At 35.8% G+C, this 18,339-nt stretch overlaps 1 protein-coding gene across 1 annotated transcript in view; it reads right to left on the bottom strand.

Moving 5' to 3' along the window:
* The window catches only part of nfatc3a (nuclear factor of activated T cells 3a), a 103,741-nt gene that overhangs the window by 29,012 nt on the left and 56,390 nt on the right, over positions 1-18,339 (bottom strand). The window contains exons 4-6 of the mRNA XM_073836081.1: positions 7,132-7,331; positions 5,182-5,354; positions 4,949-5,089 (exon numbers count right to left, since the gene is read on the bottom strand). Of these exons, the coding sequence (XP_073692182.1) occupies positions 4,949-5,089; positions 5,182-5,354; positions 7,132-7,331 (514 nt within the window). The remainder of the gene's footprint in view (positions 1-4,948; positions 5,090-5,181; positions 5,355-7,131; positions 7,332-18,339) is intronic.

Raw genomic sequence — 18,339 nt, 5'->3', positions numbered from 1 at the left:
CAAACTCAAGAAAAATAAACTTCTGGCAAAATCCTACAAAGCTTTTATGTGTCATTATGTGGAATTAAATGTCCTGCTGGCAAGCGTAAACTAGCATCAACCGAAACAGATGGTTAATGTAACTCTTCATTTACAATTTCCTGAATCATTAATTGCAAAAACAAAAACCCTTTTTTATCTTAGCTTTCCTGGGTCTGATTTTTTTCATAGTAAACACTTAATTGTACTCAATATTTCATATCTGACATTTACATTCTCTCACTGTAACACTATAACAAATGATACCCTGTAAAGCATGCCATATGAAATAACGGTGGAATAGATTAGTGAAAATGTAGACACTATATAAAAAATATATTACAACATATATTTTGTCATAAATACAAATGCCTGTTTCTTGTTCAGTATCATATTTAATACATTAGGCTTTTATGGCTCTTATAGTATGAAATGGGAGAGAATGGAGCTCCTACTTGAGAAAAAAAATACCCTAATTTTAGGAGACCAAAGCCAGCAAAAAATATTCAGTTTGCTGCAGTTTCAGATATTTATATGGTTAAAAAGTACCACTTTGCTACCACTTTTATATTATATTATTTATATTTGGTGGCTTTAACTACTATGTACTTACGTTTTTAATTAATTATTTGATACAATGCACTTATTGTACATGCATGTTTTTCATTGTACTTTTAAAATACCTGCATATAATTACATCTGTAATTTATTTCTGTAATTACATTTACAATTACACTGTTGACCCATCCATCCCTTAAACCTACCCATATCACAAAACCTGCCCCTAACCTTAACCGTATCCCACTTCAATAACAGCAAAAGTGTTTTACAATAGAATATGAACACAATAAGTACATTGTTAAAATGCTAATTTTGTCTTGAAATTTAAAAGCGTAGTTTTATGATTAAAGCTATAAAAGTGACATTTCACAGCACACTATCCTGTTTCTGAATATGAGGGCAGTACAACCTTTGCTATCCAGTTCTATGGTTGTCCATGTGATTAAAAACCTGAATCATTTGTCTACCTAACCATATATCTATTTATTCAGCAAGTCAAAAATTTGTTACAACGTCTCAGAACCACCACACGGGCAAGTCATTAAGACACAACCCATCTAATTACTGTAGATACAAGAATCACTCAATTATATTAGATACAATCTGTTAAAATGAGACCTAAAATTATCAGTTCCCTTCCTCTCATATGTCCTGGTTTGTCCCCTACCGCTAGAGTGGCCCCTTGGGACTACATCTTCGCAGATGGACGCTCTGTGCCAGTCCACAAAAACACTTGCCTTCTCTCAAGATTTTGAAGTGAGTTGTGGATATAATCTGATGTATTTCAGACTTTAGCCAGACATTTTAATTTGAGATATTTTAATTTGAAGAAACTCTGATCGAGCTCAGCATGGGTTACTATTAGAGCAAAATACTATAATGCTGCATCTGGCATGTTATAATGAATAATCTATGCTTAATCCTTTTAGATATGCATTTCCTCATTTACAGTAAAAAGTGTGCTTTTTAATAAATGTCCTTAAGTACTTAGTCATTCCAGCATATCATTTAACTACATTTTCAATAGAATCTGTAGCCTAAAAACATTGAGCAGGTCACCTTATTAAGGCTCACATGTTCAGAACACATGAGCAACTAAATAAAACTTTCTAAAAGTCACTGCACATTTTCACTTGCTGGATACATATTTAATGGCTTACTGCAAATAGGGCATCAGTATTTGACTTCAGTAACCAACAGTTTATGTGAGGCTGCTTGGTCAGTATAAAGCACAAAACCAATGTTATATTAAACGAGTGCACTTTTAACAACATATTTGATTTCACTAAAACACATCTTACATTCTCACAGATCAAACAGACACTCTCTGATAAGCTCCTGCTTGAAAAGATATGAACTTTCCCCTAGAGCTGCTCAAGGCTAGACATAAGAGCCAAATTTCCACCCTGCTTGTTCTAGCATCTCAGGACTTTCCATTTTTATACAATGCAACAAAAACATGGGTTATCACCATACAGGTTGCCTTGAGGGGTTGCCACTTTACAGGGAGCCAATTAGAGGAGAGGTAAGTTCCAAAGGGTGTTTCTCTGGGTTAGAACAGCCCTGTGTGTTCATGTGTAAACTCCAATTGAGTGAGTCAGTGTGTCATTGTCTCAAACTAGAAACACACATACACTCAGAAATACACTCAAGGCAGGCCAAGACTCGTATTCCCAGAATGCCTTTCATTCATTGCCTTCATCTGGGGCTCGTCCTAACTTGTGTTTCATTACTTACGACCGAGCGATGGAAAAAATGAGCAAGATTGAAAAAGAAAGAGTGAGAAGAGTTGCTTATCGAAGAATTTAAACAAGAGCGCACAAGTGATACTGGAAAGAGTCAAGGAAAAACTGATTTTCTATCATGCCTGATGTTATGAAGAGCAAGAGGGTTAGTGAGAGAGAGAAAAAATAAATTAAAAAAGGAAGTAAAAAGAGAGACTGTCTGCTGGAGATGACAGACCGTCTCTGAGGGCTCTGTTCATTGTGTAAAAGGTCTATTTCAGCTCACAGTGAGACTCAAAGGATCAACAAGAATCCATACAGACAGAGCGCTTTTGGGGATCATGACACAGTCTAACCCCAAAAAGTCAGTCTAATAAAGCCTCTTGAAAGCAGTGTGACTCAAAGTTGAGGCTTCAGACTGACAGCCACATGGCAGCCGTGTGTGTTGAACGGGAGAGACAGAGAAACTTGTAACAAATGAACTTCAGTCATCTGCCAGGTAGACGTAACTAGCAACATTCAAAACTAAATATATTTAAAATTGACAACTCAGTGGGTTGCTTGAATTTGAAAGAAATTATAATAATAACCCAACCAGTCTTATCCAACACAGGAGAAACAAAGCCACCAAGATGCATTGTGTGAAACATGGGAATATTTAGATTTTCACAATTTTTATTTATTCATTTTGTTATTATTTATTTCAATAGGGATAGTTCTCATTAATCTATAGTCAAATACTGTAAATAAGCCAGAGTTCGAGTAATTTTTATCTGTTGCCCCATGCCAGTTTTTAAAAAAAAAGGCAACCTAAAAATCTAAAACAGCAAGTTATCACAAAACAAAAAAGAAATCCAAATAAAGCAAATTTCTTCATATTTTTAATAAATGGTTAAATAGTTAGATATAAAGCAGCATTTACTTTCAGCCCAAGGCACTTAATTAAGTTAGATTTTTAGTCATTCATAGTAAAACATTTAAGTAATTCTGTTATAGTGCATTAAAACTTTAATTTTAATCCACAAAATGTTTATTTTAATGAAATGAAAGACTTGATTATAAAATTAAGTACATGATTAGTAGCTGACTGTGGCCTTACAAAAAGATCATTAATCATGTACAGATGGCATTATAACAGAAAACATAACACATCACAGTCCTTAGAGGTGCAACAATATGTAGGGTAAGCATTTTAATATACAGCTTTGATTGTACAAAAATGCTTTATGAAACAAAAAATGCATTATAATGTGTATTATTAAGGACCTATCATAATGCAAAAATATGTTTCAAATGCATTACATACACAGACTGTAGTGAAAACAATGATTTTTTTTTTTAAGATAAGGAAACACAACGTTTGTCTGCCACACACAGTAAGCTATTACTTGTGTCTTGGATCCAGCAAATGAACAGCAGTGTGCCTGCAGCCAGAGCAACCCTGCTGACCTCTGAGTCATCCTTACAGCAGATGCTAAGGTCTACAGGTGAGCTCTCGAACAACATTGACACGCCACAATACGGCCAACCATAAATCTAGCCTGTGTGTGTGTGTGTGTGGACAGAGAGAGAGAACATAAGGGGTGGGGGGTGAGGGGGAACAGACAAGTTTGTAAGCATAGGGAATGAGGGTGTGTATTTGTGTGCACAATGCACTTGCACGTGTATTCATGGTGTGTTGTGTGTGGATATAGGTGTGTGCAAAGTGCATTTGTGTATACATCTATATGCATGTATTGAGTGAGCTCTTGGTGGAGTGCAGTGCTGTTTGTGTGTGTAGGTGTGCAGGTGTGTTCATGCTGAACTGCACTCACACATATGCGCGTGCATTCTCACACACACACAGTGTACCCAGAGGAGAAGGGAAATCGTAGGAGGTCAAATTGCTGATAAAGCGAAGATAAATCACTCTGGTTTGACGAGCAACAATCAAATTTTGCTCTCAAATGAGAAGTGAGAAATTGACACTCCCTCACATTTTACCCGTTGCTCCTGTTTCCCAAAGCTAGACAGAGATTAACAAAAAAAAACACCTGATCTTGCGTTTTTTTTCAAGAATAAGGCTGGTTTAGCTTTACTAAGACAGAGATTAGTCCAGGTATAACTGTGACCTGGAGGGTAAGACAGGTGAGGAGGCAATATTTGCTCACAGTGAATGATGAAGACATTTGTAGACATACTCAGTTTGCAGAGCTTGCAGCAACTAGCTAAAAGGAATTAGTACTGACCAAAAGCAAGTAACAATACTAAGTGGACGGATCTAATATCACTCTAAAAGGGGTTAATTTTGATATGACCTGCTGACTATACATTATCCAGGTAAGTGCATAGCTACTTACTAAATTAATAAATAAATGGATACAAAATATTGATTTGACTTTAAATTATGTATAAAGTTAAAAAAAAGATGTGAGAAGAGAAGGCCCAAGAGATATGAAACTTGCATAGCTATATAAATGTAAACTGTTTGCCTGAAATAATTAGTTATGACTTGATTCTTAAATATAAAAGTTAATATCATTTTCTTTTTACCTACACGCTCTCAAAAAAACGAAAAACATATTAAATAAAACTGATTGATCAAGTGTCCCAGAGAGCCAATAAAACAGAAAAGAAACAGCACTTGAACCCCCATTGATTCTTACCAGGACCTTTCTCCAGGAAAATGACTTTTGACTCGGGGAAGAAGTTGGAGCCAGTGATGACCATTTCCTCTCCTCCACTCACTGGGCTGCTGCTAATACTGGCCTTCTCAACCTGAGGTAACTCCTGTGCTGAGCGCTGGGCTATTTAACCACAAATACAGATAAGACATCAGTTTACATTAAACAGTATTATAAGTATATTTTTCTTCTCTGTGTATGTGTATAAAACCTACAGCACTCCACTGGAATTGAAGCAGCCTGCAGTGAGACCACTTTTCCATTGGGTTGTGGGATGTGAACCCGGAACACCACACGGACCCGAGTGTTTTTCCGTCCAATATCAGTCTCTCCTTTCCTCAGCTCAATGTCAGAGTTCCTCAACTTCAGGATCCCAGCACAATCAATACTGACAAACACAGCAGGAGAAACACATCAGAAAGGAGTATCCGTAACAGTATCCATTCCATCATCCTCCCAATCAAGTAAATCTGTTTAAATGATTTCTAATGACTCCAAGTCACTTTCTCTTTTTGTGCAGTTAATAAATAACTGCTAACAAAGCAGTATTTTTTTAATTGAAGTGCCACAGAAATCGAGGTTCGTGACAAAATGGCAAATATTATTGTTTTAAATCAGAAATTACGTTTTAAATCACATACACTATCAGTCAAAGGTTTTTGAACAGGAAGATTTGTAATGTTTTTTAAAGAAGTCTTTTCTGCTCACCAAGCCTGCATTTATTTGATCCAAAGTACAGTAAAAACAGTACCATTTTTTTATATTTTTACTACTTAAAATAACTGAATATATTTTAAAATGTAATTTATTCCTGTGATCAAAGCTTGATTTTCAGCATCATTACTCCAGTCTTTAGTGTCACATGATCCTTCAGAAATCATTCTAATATGCTGATTTGCTGTTCAAGAAACATTTTTTAATTATTAAGAAACCTGAAAAAATGTACTCATGCTTTCAACATACTAATGTTTTTGAGCAGCAAATCAGAATTAGAATGATTACTAAAGTGTCATGTGACTAGAGTAATGATGCTAAAAACTCAGCTTTGAAATTACAGGAAAAAAGTAATTTTAAAATATATTCAAATAGAAAACGGTTATTTTAAAATTATTTTTGCTGTACTTTGGATCAAATAAATGTAGGTTGGTGAGCAGAAGAGGCTTCTATAAAATACATAAAAAAGTGTACTTATTTTATAAATATCGTACATTTAATTATAAATAGCTGCAATTTACTGTTCAAAAGTTTGTGGTCAGCAAGATATTTTATTTTCCTTTATTTAGCAAGAATGCATTCAATTTATAACAAGAACTGATTAAATTTTATTTCAAATAAATGTTTTTCTTTATATTTGTCAAATAATACTAAAAGTATACAAATCACCATTTCCACAAAATATTAAGCAGCATAAGACTTTTCAACACTGGCAATAATGAGCACCAAATCAGCATAATAAAGCACTTTCTGAAGGATAATGTAACACTTAAGACTGAATTAATGGCCGCTGAAAGTTCAGCTTTGTCATCACATAAATAAAAGACTTTTTTAAATATATTAAAATAGATATAATGATCAAATGCAGACTTACTGAGCACAAAAGCTGAACAGTAGTGTATATGTCACAAGAGTGCTGCAGATGTGTGTGTAAAGGTTTCATTCTACTCATGAACAAACACATTTTTGAAAAATTCTTCTCTAACATTGAAAATCAACTTGTGATGACATGTGAAGAGTTTCTCATGATTTCAAAATCTCATGACTCCAAATATTTAATCCAAATCCAATAAAGTCAACTGTTTTCTGTTCGAGTTAGGTTATGAAACCGTGGGCCATTTCAAATATCACTTCTAGAGTTTGTGTGCATTTTACTACACTATGGAGACAAATTTCTTTACCTAAACCCATCTACACTGTGGTGAGCAACTGACAGTCCCCGCAATGAAAATAATTGTATCATTCTGTACTGAATAATGAATATGTAAAAATGCAAAAAGTTTTCTGTGTTTAGGGATGGGTAGGTTAGTAGATATACAATCATATTAGAAACAAAAGTCAGATGGAAAGTCCTCACCATGATAGAAAAACAAATGTGTACTTATGTGTGTGTGTGTGTGTGAGAGAGAGAATCTAGATTGATGCTGAAGTGAAGCGCTGTTGGCAGGTACCTGGCAGTCATATTGTTTTCAGGAAGGAGAGGAATCTCGAGAACCTTCGTGCTGGTGATGATAATTTCCTGGCTTGCCGTAGCGACAGTTTTTCCTGTTATGCGGTGAACCTGGTAGAACGCGTGTGGCCTCAAATAACGGTCATCCGCTGTCCCGATGAACATCTGCAGGTTCACTGGCTTCTCATTGTAGCCAACAAGCTGTTAAAAAAGAAAAGATGAGTCATGATCATTGCAGGATGAGCAGAGATTTTTAATGATCCTAGACATTCTGACACTGCTAGGAAAACTATAAAATGATATGAAGCATGACATCAGACATTTTAAAGTTAAGACAACTGCACTGAAACTGTTTTATATATACAGTGGTGGCCAAAAGTATTAGAACACTCGTATTTTCACTTGCTGAAAAATGGTTTTAAGTCAATTATTTCTATCTTTTTCTGTAGTGTGTCGGTAGGGCATATCAGTTTACATTTCCGAACATTCATTTTGCCATTAATTGTAATAATCCAGTCAGATTTTTGTTTGCATAAGGAGTCTGACAACAGCCAGTGCTCCACACAGAGATCTGATCTTATCATCATCCAGTCTGTCTGGAATGACATGAAGAAACAGAACAAACAGAGACACACTAAAACCAAAAGAACTGTGGCAACGTCTCCAAGATGCTTTAAGAAACCTACCTGCAAACCGACAGTACTGTTAAAAGTTTTAGGCACTTTTAGGCTGTAAAATGAGGACGCTGTCAAGAATAAATGTCATAAATAGATTTTCTTTATCAATTAACTTCTATCAACTCAATAAAATCAACATTTGGTGTGACCACCCTTTGCACTTAAAGCAGCTTCTGCCTTAGGTACACTTGCACATAGTTTTTCAGGTAGCTTTGCAGGTAGGTTTCTTGAAGCATCTTGGAGACATTGCCACAGTTCTTCTGGATTTAGTCAGTCTCAGTTTGCTCTGTTTATTCATGTAATTCCAGACAAACTCAAAGATGATGAGATCAGATCTCTGTGTGGAGCACTGGCTGTTGTCAGACTCCTTGTGCAAACACAAATCTTGCTAGATTATTACAATTAATAGCAAAATGAATGTTTGGAAATGTAAACTGATATTTGCTACTGACAAACTACAGCAAAAGATAAAAACAACTGACTTAAAACCATATTTTAGCTGGTCAGAATGCAAGTGTTCTAATAATTTTGGCCACTGTACATCTCTTCCAAACAGGGAAGAAATAAGTTGGTGGGTTTGAACGTCAGGTACATGGTCCCAAAGGTAATGGGTTCTTGGTTAAATGTCTGAAATAAGGTCAAGCTCAATACACAGGTCAAGCTCAATACACAAAAATGCATCAGTAATACCTCTCTAATGAATTTTCATAAACTGCTGCTGGTCACTGAGCTTAATTTCTGCAGTAATCCAAAAGACAGAGTATACTATGTGTGTGTGTTTTTTTTTTTTTTTTAAAGTAACCATGATGCTGGTAACTTCCGGGTTGGCCTACAACATTATGTCATCCCTGCAGCACTCTATAGCCAAACGCAGATATTTTAACAGGATGTATTGATCTGGAAGCACTGGACATCCACCACGTCAAGCGGCAATATTATCCAATTGCATCACAATTATTTCCCTCAATGCGTTTCCATTCGAAGAACTTGCATATGTGCAATTACTTCCCAAATCCACATCCGTGCACATTAATATCAGACGTTAGCCCACTTTTTCCAGGACGAATTCAAAACACACTCTAGCTAGTAATTAAAATCCAGACAGGAACATAAAGACACGTTTTCAAGCCACGAGTAAGGGAAAAAACACAGAAACCGAATTGAAGGAAAAAATAAATGAGCGGGTAGAAAGGTGAGAAAAGAAAAACAAAACCATGAAAGACATTCTACTTCTGCTGCTAAAACAGTATAAACAAGACTTTCATCTTCTTAAAATGGAAATAGGGAAGTGAAAAACCCATTAAAATGTGAATAATTAGATGTAACACATCATTCTGGGAGGTTGTTGAAGTCTTTACAGAACAAAAAGCTTTCACAAAAACATTTTCCTTCCTGGTGCAAGCACGCCAGGGTGTAACGACACGAACCTCAGTCAGACACAGGGAGCCAAAGTGGCAATGCAATGCCCCGTCCAGCAATATCTACACACGCTTGGCCTGCCAATAAGCTTCCCAGACAGGTGAGGAGTTCACAAACAGAGGGAAGCTATTCCGCTGACATGCATGTGTGGGAGGGTGTTACTTAGGTTGAGCACACAGGCTCCTAACAATCTCTCTACTGTTGAAATGTTATGCTTGGCAAACACTGACCCAATGCTGCAAAAGAGAGAGAAACTGGGAATGAGCGCAAAAAAGGAAGGGAAAAGAGAAGAGAAGAGAGAGAGAGAGAGATGACCCGCTCACAGGTAACGGAAGGACCAAGCCAACTACAGCAACACAATAATGAGAAAAACATGCTTCACATATAAACTGACAGGTCTTGAGAATAGAGCCAGGTATTTGTGGAAAGGGGAAAAAGAAATAGACGGAGGGGAAAGGAGAATTAGGGAACAACGGAAGAATTGGATGATGGTGGGATTTGGTTCATGTAGTTCCTAGGACAGCATGGTTTTATTACACTTGGAGACATGCGTAACTAGGAAAATTATTAAACCAAAAGGGCACGCTTAGTTTCAAAATAGTTGTGGTAACATTTTACACCAAGTTTCAAAATATACAGGTTATTAGTTTACAAAAATAAAAAAACCTTTTAGCATTTAATGGTTTATTTTATTCAATTTGACAAGTTTTTTCATATTAACTAATGTATTATGAACTAAAAAGAATAAAAAAGAACAAACTATGAACACATTTATTGCACTGTTTATTAATCTTTGTTAATGTTAGTTAATGAAAATACAGTTTGTTCATGTTTATGTTGTTCATGTTAGTTCACAGTGCATTAACTAATGTTAACAAAGACAATTTGTGATTTTAATAATGTATTAGTAAATGCTGAAACTAATATTAACTGAGATTACTAAATGCTAGAAGTATTGTTCATTTTTAGTTCATGTTAACTAATGCAGTTAACTAATGAACCTTATTGTAAAGTGTTATCGAATTAACAATGAAGAGTAGTATTTTTAATCCTGATTCTATAATTCTGTAAAAATGTGCAGTTCATTGTTAGTTCATGATGCATTTACTAATGTTAATCAACTGTAATGTGTTACCATAGTAACTATATTTCTGAAGTAAATTAGATTGCCTTAAAAAAATGGCATGAGTAAAAGGACACATTCAATTACTAGAAAAAAAAAAGTTAAATGGAGCATTATGGGTCACTTTGCGTGAAAGCTTTACCTCTTGCTTTTCTACAATGTTTTTTCCATTAAGCGCTCTTGTTTCTGTGAATGCTGAGAACGAGGTGAACAGTCCTCTGCAGACAGAGACCTCCAGGTAGAAGGGTGAGGACTAAATATACTGTACTCCACATTTTGTGGGCTTGGTCTGGGTCAGGGTATTGAGACGGTGGGGGACTCAGAAGCAGGGGTCATGTTTATGCTTCCAGGCCTGAAAAAGGTGAAGGGCTCAACTGACCCTGCCAACACCAAGATTTATTTCAGTGGTGAGAGTCCACAACCTCTGGTAACAGCTACAAACCCAACCAGACAATTAAATCTTGTTGTGTGTGTGTGTGTGTGTGTGTGTGTGTGTGTGTGTGTGTGTGCAAGGAAAAACAAAATGAGACTGCGTTATGTGTGTGTAAAAAGAGCTGCCAAGTTCACACAAAAACTAGCTCAACTTTAACTACCATTAAAAGCTTAGGGTTGGTAACTTTATGTTTTTGAAAGAAGTCTGAAATAATCAAGATTATTACCAAGGTTTAAAATAGTTGTGGTACTTACATTATTACTTTTGTCACTTTTCATAAATTTAAGGCGTCCTTGGTAAATAATATATTAATTAAAGAAACAGACCCCAGAATTTTAAAGGAGACATATCATGAAAATCTGACTTTTTCCACATTTAAGTGCTATAATCGGTTCCCAAGTGCATCTATCAACCCAGAAAATTAAAAAAAAAAAAAAAAAAAATCACAACCCAGTAACTTTGTTTTGGTAAGCCTTTCTGTGCAAGTATATGAAAAAACAAGCCGTTCAGATTTCACTCCCCCTGTGACATAGGAAGGTGATTATTATAAGAGTACCGCCCCTTTATCTGCACGTTTCCATCCATGACATTGTCATTTTGTTTTTGAAAGCAACAACAGTGTACCAGTTCTAAGGGAATGGCAAAAGTTTGAGCAAAGCATGCTAACTGCTCTGTCACTGGCTGCACAGATACAGATAAGGATTTGTTGATTTATTTACTGTATATTATATTACTCTGCTGCCACACAGATGTCAAATAAACATGCAATTTCTTTCCTAGCTGTTTACTTTCACCGACATAATCAACTTTTTTGGTAACTTTTCTAACATAAACTTGTGTGTATTTGTGTGTACTGTTTAAGCGCAATAAGACATGAAAGAGAACTTAGTTTAGTGCTCGCATGCTATGTGACAGCCACTTTCTATGAATGTGCTTCAAATGTGTTTGAAAACGAGCATCGTTTAAAACGCATGATTTCAGCGCAATAGTAATTAAAACCAAACAAGTTTTTTGACACAGTATCTGAGTTACGAGCTGTAAAGGCACAGCCTTATTCTGGAAAAAGGGAGCAGCAGCTCATCTGCATTTAAAGAGGCATGCATGAAAACAGCGTTTCTGCTCAAAATAGGCATTTTCGAAATGATATAATAAATTATCTGTGGGATATTTTGAGCTGAAACTTCACAGACACATTCTGGAGACACCTAAGACTTGTATTACAAATTGTAAAAATGGGCACAATAGGTCTGTTTTAAATGTGTGCTCCCTAGTTTTGCACATTGTGCAAGATCTAAACAGAGCTTATTCCTTCCAGTCAATCTAATCAGACTGTCGGCAAACTCTGGGCAACGTCAAAAGGTGATTTTTCCTCTACTGTTTTAATGATGTTATGATATGATTTAAATCAACATGAAACCACGTTCATAATCCATTTTCCTTTCAAATTATGATATATTTCTGACCGAGTAAAACAAAATATTCAGTACTCTATTGGGAACTGACTGGATCCAGAAAAGTGGACGTTCCATAACATAATGGAGCCAGTAATTACATTTTGATTAAAGATTATAAAGACAAACATTTCTTTTTAGAATAAAGAGCACTGATGAATCATGCAAAATGGGACCAAAACATGTATTATTAAAGTAAACAGTGTCAATTTTGATTTTATAATTACTTTAAGGTCACCAGATACATTTAACTCAATCTGGAATGATGTAAAATGAAGTCTCCAAAACCTTGAACAGTCAGGATGATGCATTATAATGTAAAATCACTTTACAAGATGATACATCAGCCCATGAACATTTATGACTTTTGGAAATTCCATGATCACGCTGCAGCCTCAGCAAAGTTTCAGAGCGCTGCTACAGCTTCAGTTTCAAGACATTTAGAGCAGCAACAAGGCGCCACATCCTCAAGGAGTTTCTGAAGGCCTGTGGCTCAGCCTATCGCTGACTTCCAGATCCCTGAACCCTTTCTTTCTCTTCCTCTCTAATTGCCATTCAAAAGATTTTACCAACCGCCCCTATTCCAACCATTAAAGAATCACAGCTTATAGGGTAAAAATCATAATCACGATTATTTTGGTCAATATTGTAATCACGATTATTTAAACGATTATGACAGGCTCCAAAACTTTACATAGTGATTAATTTAAAGATAGCAATACAGCGAGAAAAAGATACAAATAAAACAAACAGTGCTTTAAAAATACTGAATACTTTTATGCAAGTCTAAAGTAGTCTAACAATACTACAGAAATTGAATTTGAATGTAAAATAAAACAATGTCTTCACTCTAATAGTTAAACATGCTTTGTTTCTTATTAAAACTAAAAACGTCCTTCATTCAAGAGCAGTGAGTAATGTTTCTTGTATAAAACGTATTTTTACATTTTATTCATATTAGGCACAGAGACGCCAAAAGGAATATTATGTGTTGCCGCTTTAACCACACGGACCCATTACACTGTTACGCACGTATTTTCATTCTCAACTGTTTATGTTCATTTAAGACATAACTGACAAGAGTTTACATGAATAATCACCAAGCCCCTCATTTTGAAATATTTTTGCGTGTATTTGACCGTTTAGGTGCGCACCTTGAGCTAAAAGATAACTTTCATGTCCGTGTTCCGCTCCGTCTCGGAGCGCATTAACAAAGGACAGCGCAAGTTTTCTTACGTGCTATTAAAAACACAACATCAAAGAAACATTAATAAGTCAATGACGTCCCATTTTATGAAAGCCACCTTACATGATTTAGCTGATTTGCATGTGAAATTTGGCTTTTATGGAGGCGCGAAAGCGCACCACTGGTAAAAGGGCAGAATGGGGCGCAATAATCGTTTCATCTCGATTACTGCATTTTCATGATCGTTTGAAGCAGAAATCGAAACCGAATTTCGATTAATTGCACAGCCCTAACAGCTTATCTCCGTTTCTATTTGTCTGTAATGTATTTAAATGTTTTTATACAAAACACAAGTGTAATTTGTAAAAAAAATATTGTTACTTCATAAAAAAAATCATATATTTTAAAATGCAATTTATTTCTGTGAAGTATTTTCAGAAGCCATTACACTAGTTATCAATGTAACATTATCCTTCAGAAACCATTTTATTATGCTGATTTGGTGCACAAAAAAACTGCAAAATGTTAATTATTTTACCAAAATAAGAGGGATCGTATAAAATGCATGTTATTTTTTTTATTTAGTACTGACCTGAAAAAGATATTTCACGTAAAAGACGTTTACATATAGCCCACAAGATAATAGACAAAAATAATAGTTGAATTTATAAAAATGACCCCGTTCAAAACTTTATACACTTGATTCTTAATACCATGTTGTCACCTGAATGATCCAGTGTTTGATGATTGTTCATGAGTCCCTTGTTTGTCCTGAACAGTTAAACTGCCCACTGTTCTTCAGTAAAATCCTTCAGGTCCCACAAATTCTTTGTTTTTTGTTTTTACAGCATTTTTGTGTATTTGAACCAACAATGACTGTATGATTTTGAGATCTATCTTTTCACACTGAGGAAGACTAACGGACTCATGCAACTATTACAGAAGGTTCAAACGATCCCTGATGCTTCAGAAGGAAACACAATGCATTAAGAGCCTGTTTGAAGTTGAAGATCAGAGTAAACTTATTTTGTCTTCTGTAGCTTCTGAAGGGCAGTACTACATGAGAAAAAGATATTTAGGCAAAATAAAAAAAATGTACACATCTTCATTATGTTTAAAAGTTCACACCCCTGGTTCTTCATCGTTTTTTTCCCTCTGGAGCATCAGTGAGTGTTTAACCCTTCTGTAATAGTTGCATATGAATCCCTCAGTTGTCCTCAGTGTGGAAAGACGAATCTGAAAATCATCCAGTCATTGTTGAAAATCATTTTGAACAGGGTCATTTTTATAAATTCAACTATTATTTTCTCTTGTGAACTATATGTAAATGTCTTTTATGAGAAATATCTCATTCAGATCAGTTCTAAATAAAAAAATAACACGCATTTTGTATGACCCCTTTTTATTTTGGTAAAATAATGAACATTTTGCAGATTCTGATGTAAACTTTTGACCTCAACTGTATGTTCTTAGAACCTGACAATTTTCTCATAATTCTTTAATGAAGATTCATTGATTTATTTATTTTTTTGTAAAATATAAATGTTTTTACAGTCACTTTTGATGAATTTAATGCATTCTTGCTGAATAAAAGTATTAATTCCACTAAAAAATTACTGAGACCAAACTTCTGAAAGTACATGTGTTAGAACTGTTTTTCTCATGCCACTTTAGAAACAACAATTAGTCATGATGAGTCATAATCTTCAAGGAAAGGGACGTCATTTATGTTTTGTATGACTACATCCCTGGCTCTATTGCCGCTTTTCTTCTTTTAATCCCAAAGAAAAGCTAAGAGAGGCGACAGCGTGCTGCGAGGAAAAAAAAAACAGGAAAGGGACAACAGAAAACAAACAAGCTTAAAAACCAAGACTCCTGAATGAGTCGCAAAAATGATGTGGCATCTCTTTAAACACAAGCAGCTACAGTAAAACCTCCTCCTTCATCCTCTCATCACATCTGCAGGCCCGAAGAAACCCACAGTGTGTATTTGTGTGAAATTTCACAAGATGACTGTCCCTGCACTCCTGTAACCTCTCTTCCCTGACACTGGTTATATTAAACTGCTGACATTAAGAACAGTCACATGTCCCATAGCTGGAATAAAGCTAGCAGGGGCAAAAATAGCCTCCCTGGGTTGCCTTTCATATTGAGGACTAAATAAAGACGTCTCATTCTGACTGTTTCTCATTGCAGTGCGGGCTGAAAGAAACAGAATCAGATGGTCTAAAAACAGCAGGAAGATGTATAACAAAGCACATGCGCCACATGTTTTGGTATGAAGAGGCACGTTTCCCACTGTCGAACCTTAGGCTGCATGTTTCATCATGCTTTGCCTCCTTTCACACACCCTTTAAACCTTGAATTTCCCTTCAAGTTTCACGTCTCCTTCCCCTATACTCTTCAATCTCTTTCTCCACTCCTTCGTTCTCCATCTCTCTCTCTCCTTCCAACCCGCTGCTGGCAAGTTGTTTCCCTGTGTTGCTCTATGGTTGCTATGGTGAGGGCCAGCCAGTGCGTGTGTGTGCATGCATGAGTATGATTGTGTGTGTGTGTGTGTGTGTGTATGTGTATGTGTATGTGTGTGTGTGTGTGGGTAAACCCGAGCCTGAGGGGGTGGGGAGGAGACTCAAGGTCACACAAAAACAGTCACACACACACTGTGGCCTCTGGCCCCGAAACGTGGACTCGTGCTGACATGCTCTATGTGCTTACTGGTCACAGCGAGAGGCCTGTTCACCGATGCAGTGTTTACACAACATATGCCTGAGTGTGTGTGTGTGTGTGTGTGTGTGTGTGTGTGAGTGAGAGAGAGAGAAAGAGGGATAAATAGAGGTATACACATGGAGAGCACTCAGACCCAGGAGGCTGGGCAACCAGTTGTTTAAATAAGGTCAATATACATACTTTCTCTCTCTCTCTCTCTCTCTCTCTCTCTTACACACACACACAGCATGTGTGAAAGAACTGCTACAAGTTCTAAACACACGTATACCATGATGTGTACCTCTCTCACCCCCTCTGTTCTGTTCTCACTGTGCTGTGTCCTACTCTTCACTCTTCAGTCCACATCAGATACAGCCTCAGGCTACCGTACAACAAAAGCCGTACGCACACAGCCGCACACTCATGAGGGTATACAGACAACAGGGTCGCTCTCTAGACAAGCACGACGAGAGCAAAACTTTACCAGTACACAAACATCTCTGATCAGCACTGAAAATCACCCACCGTGAGGTCTGAGGGTCACCGAGGTCAGCCATCTTGTTTTTCACAATAACGTTATCTGATGCTAAGCCATGCTGCACAAAACAAAGCTAATATATGTGACCCTGGACCACAAAACCAGTCATAAGGTTAAATTTTACAAAACTGAGATATATACATCATATGAAAGCTCAATAAATAAGCTTTCTATTGATGTATGGTTTGTTAGGATAAGACAATATTTGTCCGAGATACATCTGTTTGAAAATCTGGAATCTAAGGGTGCAAAAAAATCAAAATACTGAGAAAATCACCTTTAAAGTTGTCCAAATTAAGTTCTTAACAATGCATATTACTAATCAAAAATTACATTTTGATAGGTTTACAGTAGGAATTTTACAAAAAAATCTTAATGTAACATGATCTTTACTTAATTTCCTACTGATTTTTGACATAAAAGAAAAATTTTGACCCATACAATGTATTTTTGGCTATTGCTACAAATATACCCCAGCGACTTAAGACTGGTTTTGTGGTCCAGGGCCACATATATGCGTGAAAGGATTCATTGAAGGAATATTACAGATTAAAATCTACTGATTTACCATATATTATATTTCGACTCATTTTTCAATTTGTAAAGACAAAGTAAAAACAGTAGAAATAATGTCTATATTTTTCATTAAATGAAATGCGTTCCTGTAACTTAAAAGGTAGACCATGGAACGCATGAACTGATGTAATGTATCCCTTGAATAGGTCCCTATGATCGCAAAATCCAGTCATAAAAATTGAATTTAATATATAGCGCGGAATGTCACGGAATTTGCTCAATTTTGGTTGAATAAATCACAAGTAGGTCAGTCTACTTAAATCAGAATGTGATTTAGAGTAGTGTCTATGAATATTAAGCTGCAAAAATACTATTTCAAGTGCCTCTGCAGCTTCAATATAGAACTACATGAACAATCTCTAGAACTGCTAGTCACTTCATGAGCATTTTACAGTCTCTTTTGAGAATAAACATTGTCATATACAACTTAAACTTAAAGGTCTGCATAATAACCTGTCAAAATAAAAGTTTGGTTTAACTGTGACAGAAATATATTACTTAATGTAATGATACAGTTGAGATCAAAAGTTTACAGTTTTTAGAATCTGCAAAAAGTTAATTATTTTATCAAAATAAGATGCAAGTTATTGTTTATTTTTATTACTGACCTGAATAAGACATTTCACATAAAATATGTTTACATATAGTCCACAAGAGAAAATAATTGATGAATTTAGAAAAATGACCCTGTTTAAAAGTTTACATACACTTGATTCTTAATACTGTTACCTGAATGATCCACAGCTGTGTTTTTTGTTTAGTGATAGTTGTTCACGAGTCCCTTGTTTGTCCTGAACAGTTAAACTGCAACTATTACAGAAGGTACAAACACTCACTGATGCTCCAGAAGGAAAAACGATGCATTAAGAGCCAGGGGGTGAAAACTTTTGAACAGAATGGAGGTGTGTACATTTTTCTTATTTTGCCTAAATATCATATTTTTACATTTAGAAGACACTTACGTGTTTCCCAGAAGACAAAATAAGTTAAATTTACCCTGATCTTTAAATTCAAAAAGCTCTTAATGCATCATATTTCCCTCTGGAGCATCAGTGAGCATTTAACCTTCTGTAATAGTTGCATATGAGTCCCTCAGTTGT

Source organism: Garra rufa, chromosome 3 (assembly GCF_049309525.1).
Source record: "Garra rufa chromosome 3, GarRuf1.0, whole genome shotgun sequence".
Lineage (NCBI taxonomy): Eukaryota > Metazoa > Chordata > Actinopteri > Cypriniformes > Cyprinidae > Garra > Garra rufa.
The sequence above is the reverse complement of the archived record's forward strand: the minus strand, read 5'-3'. Positions and strand labels throughout refer to the sequence as shown.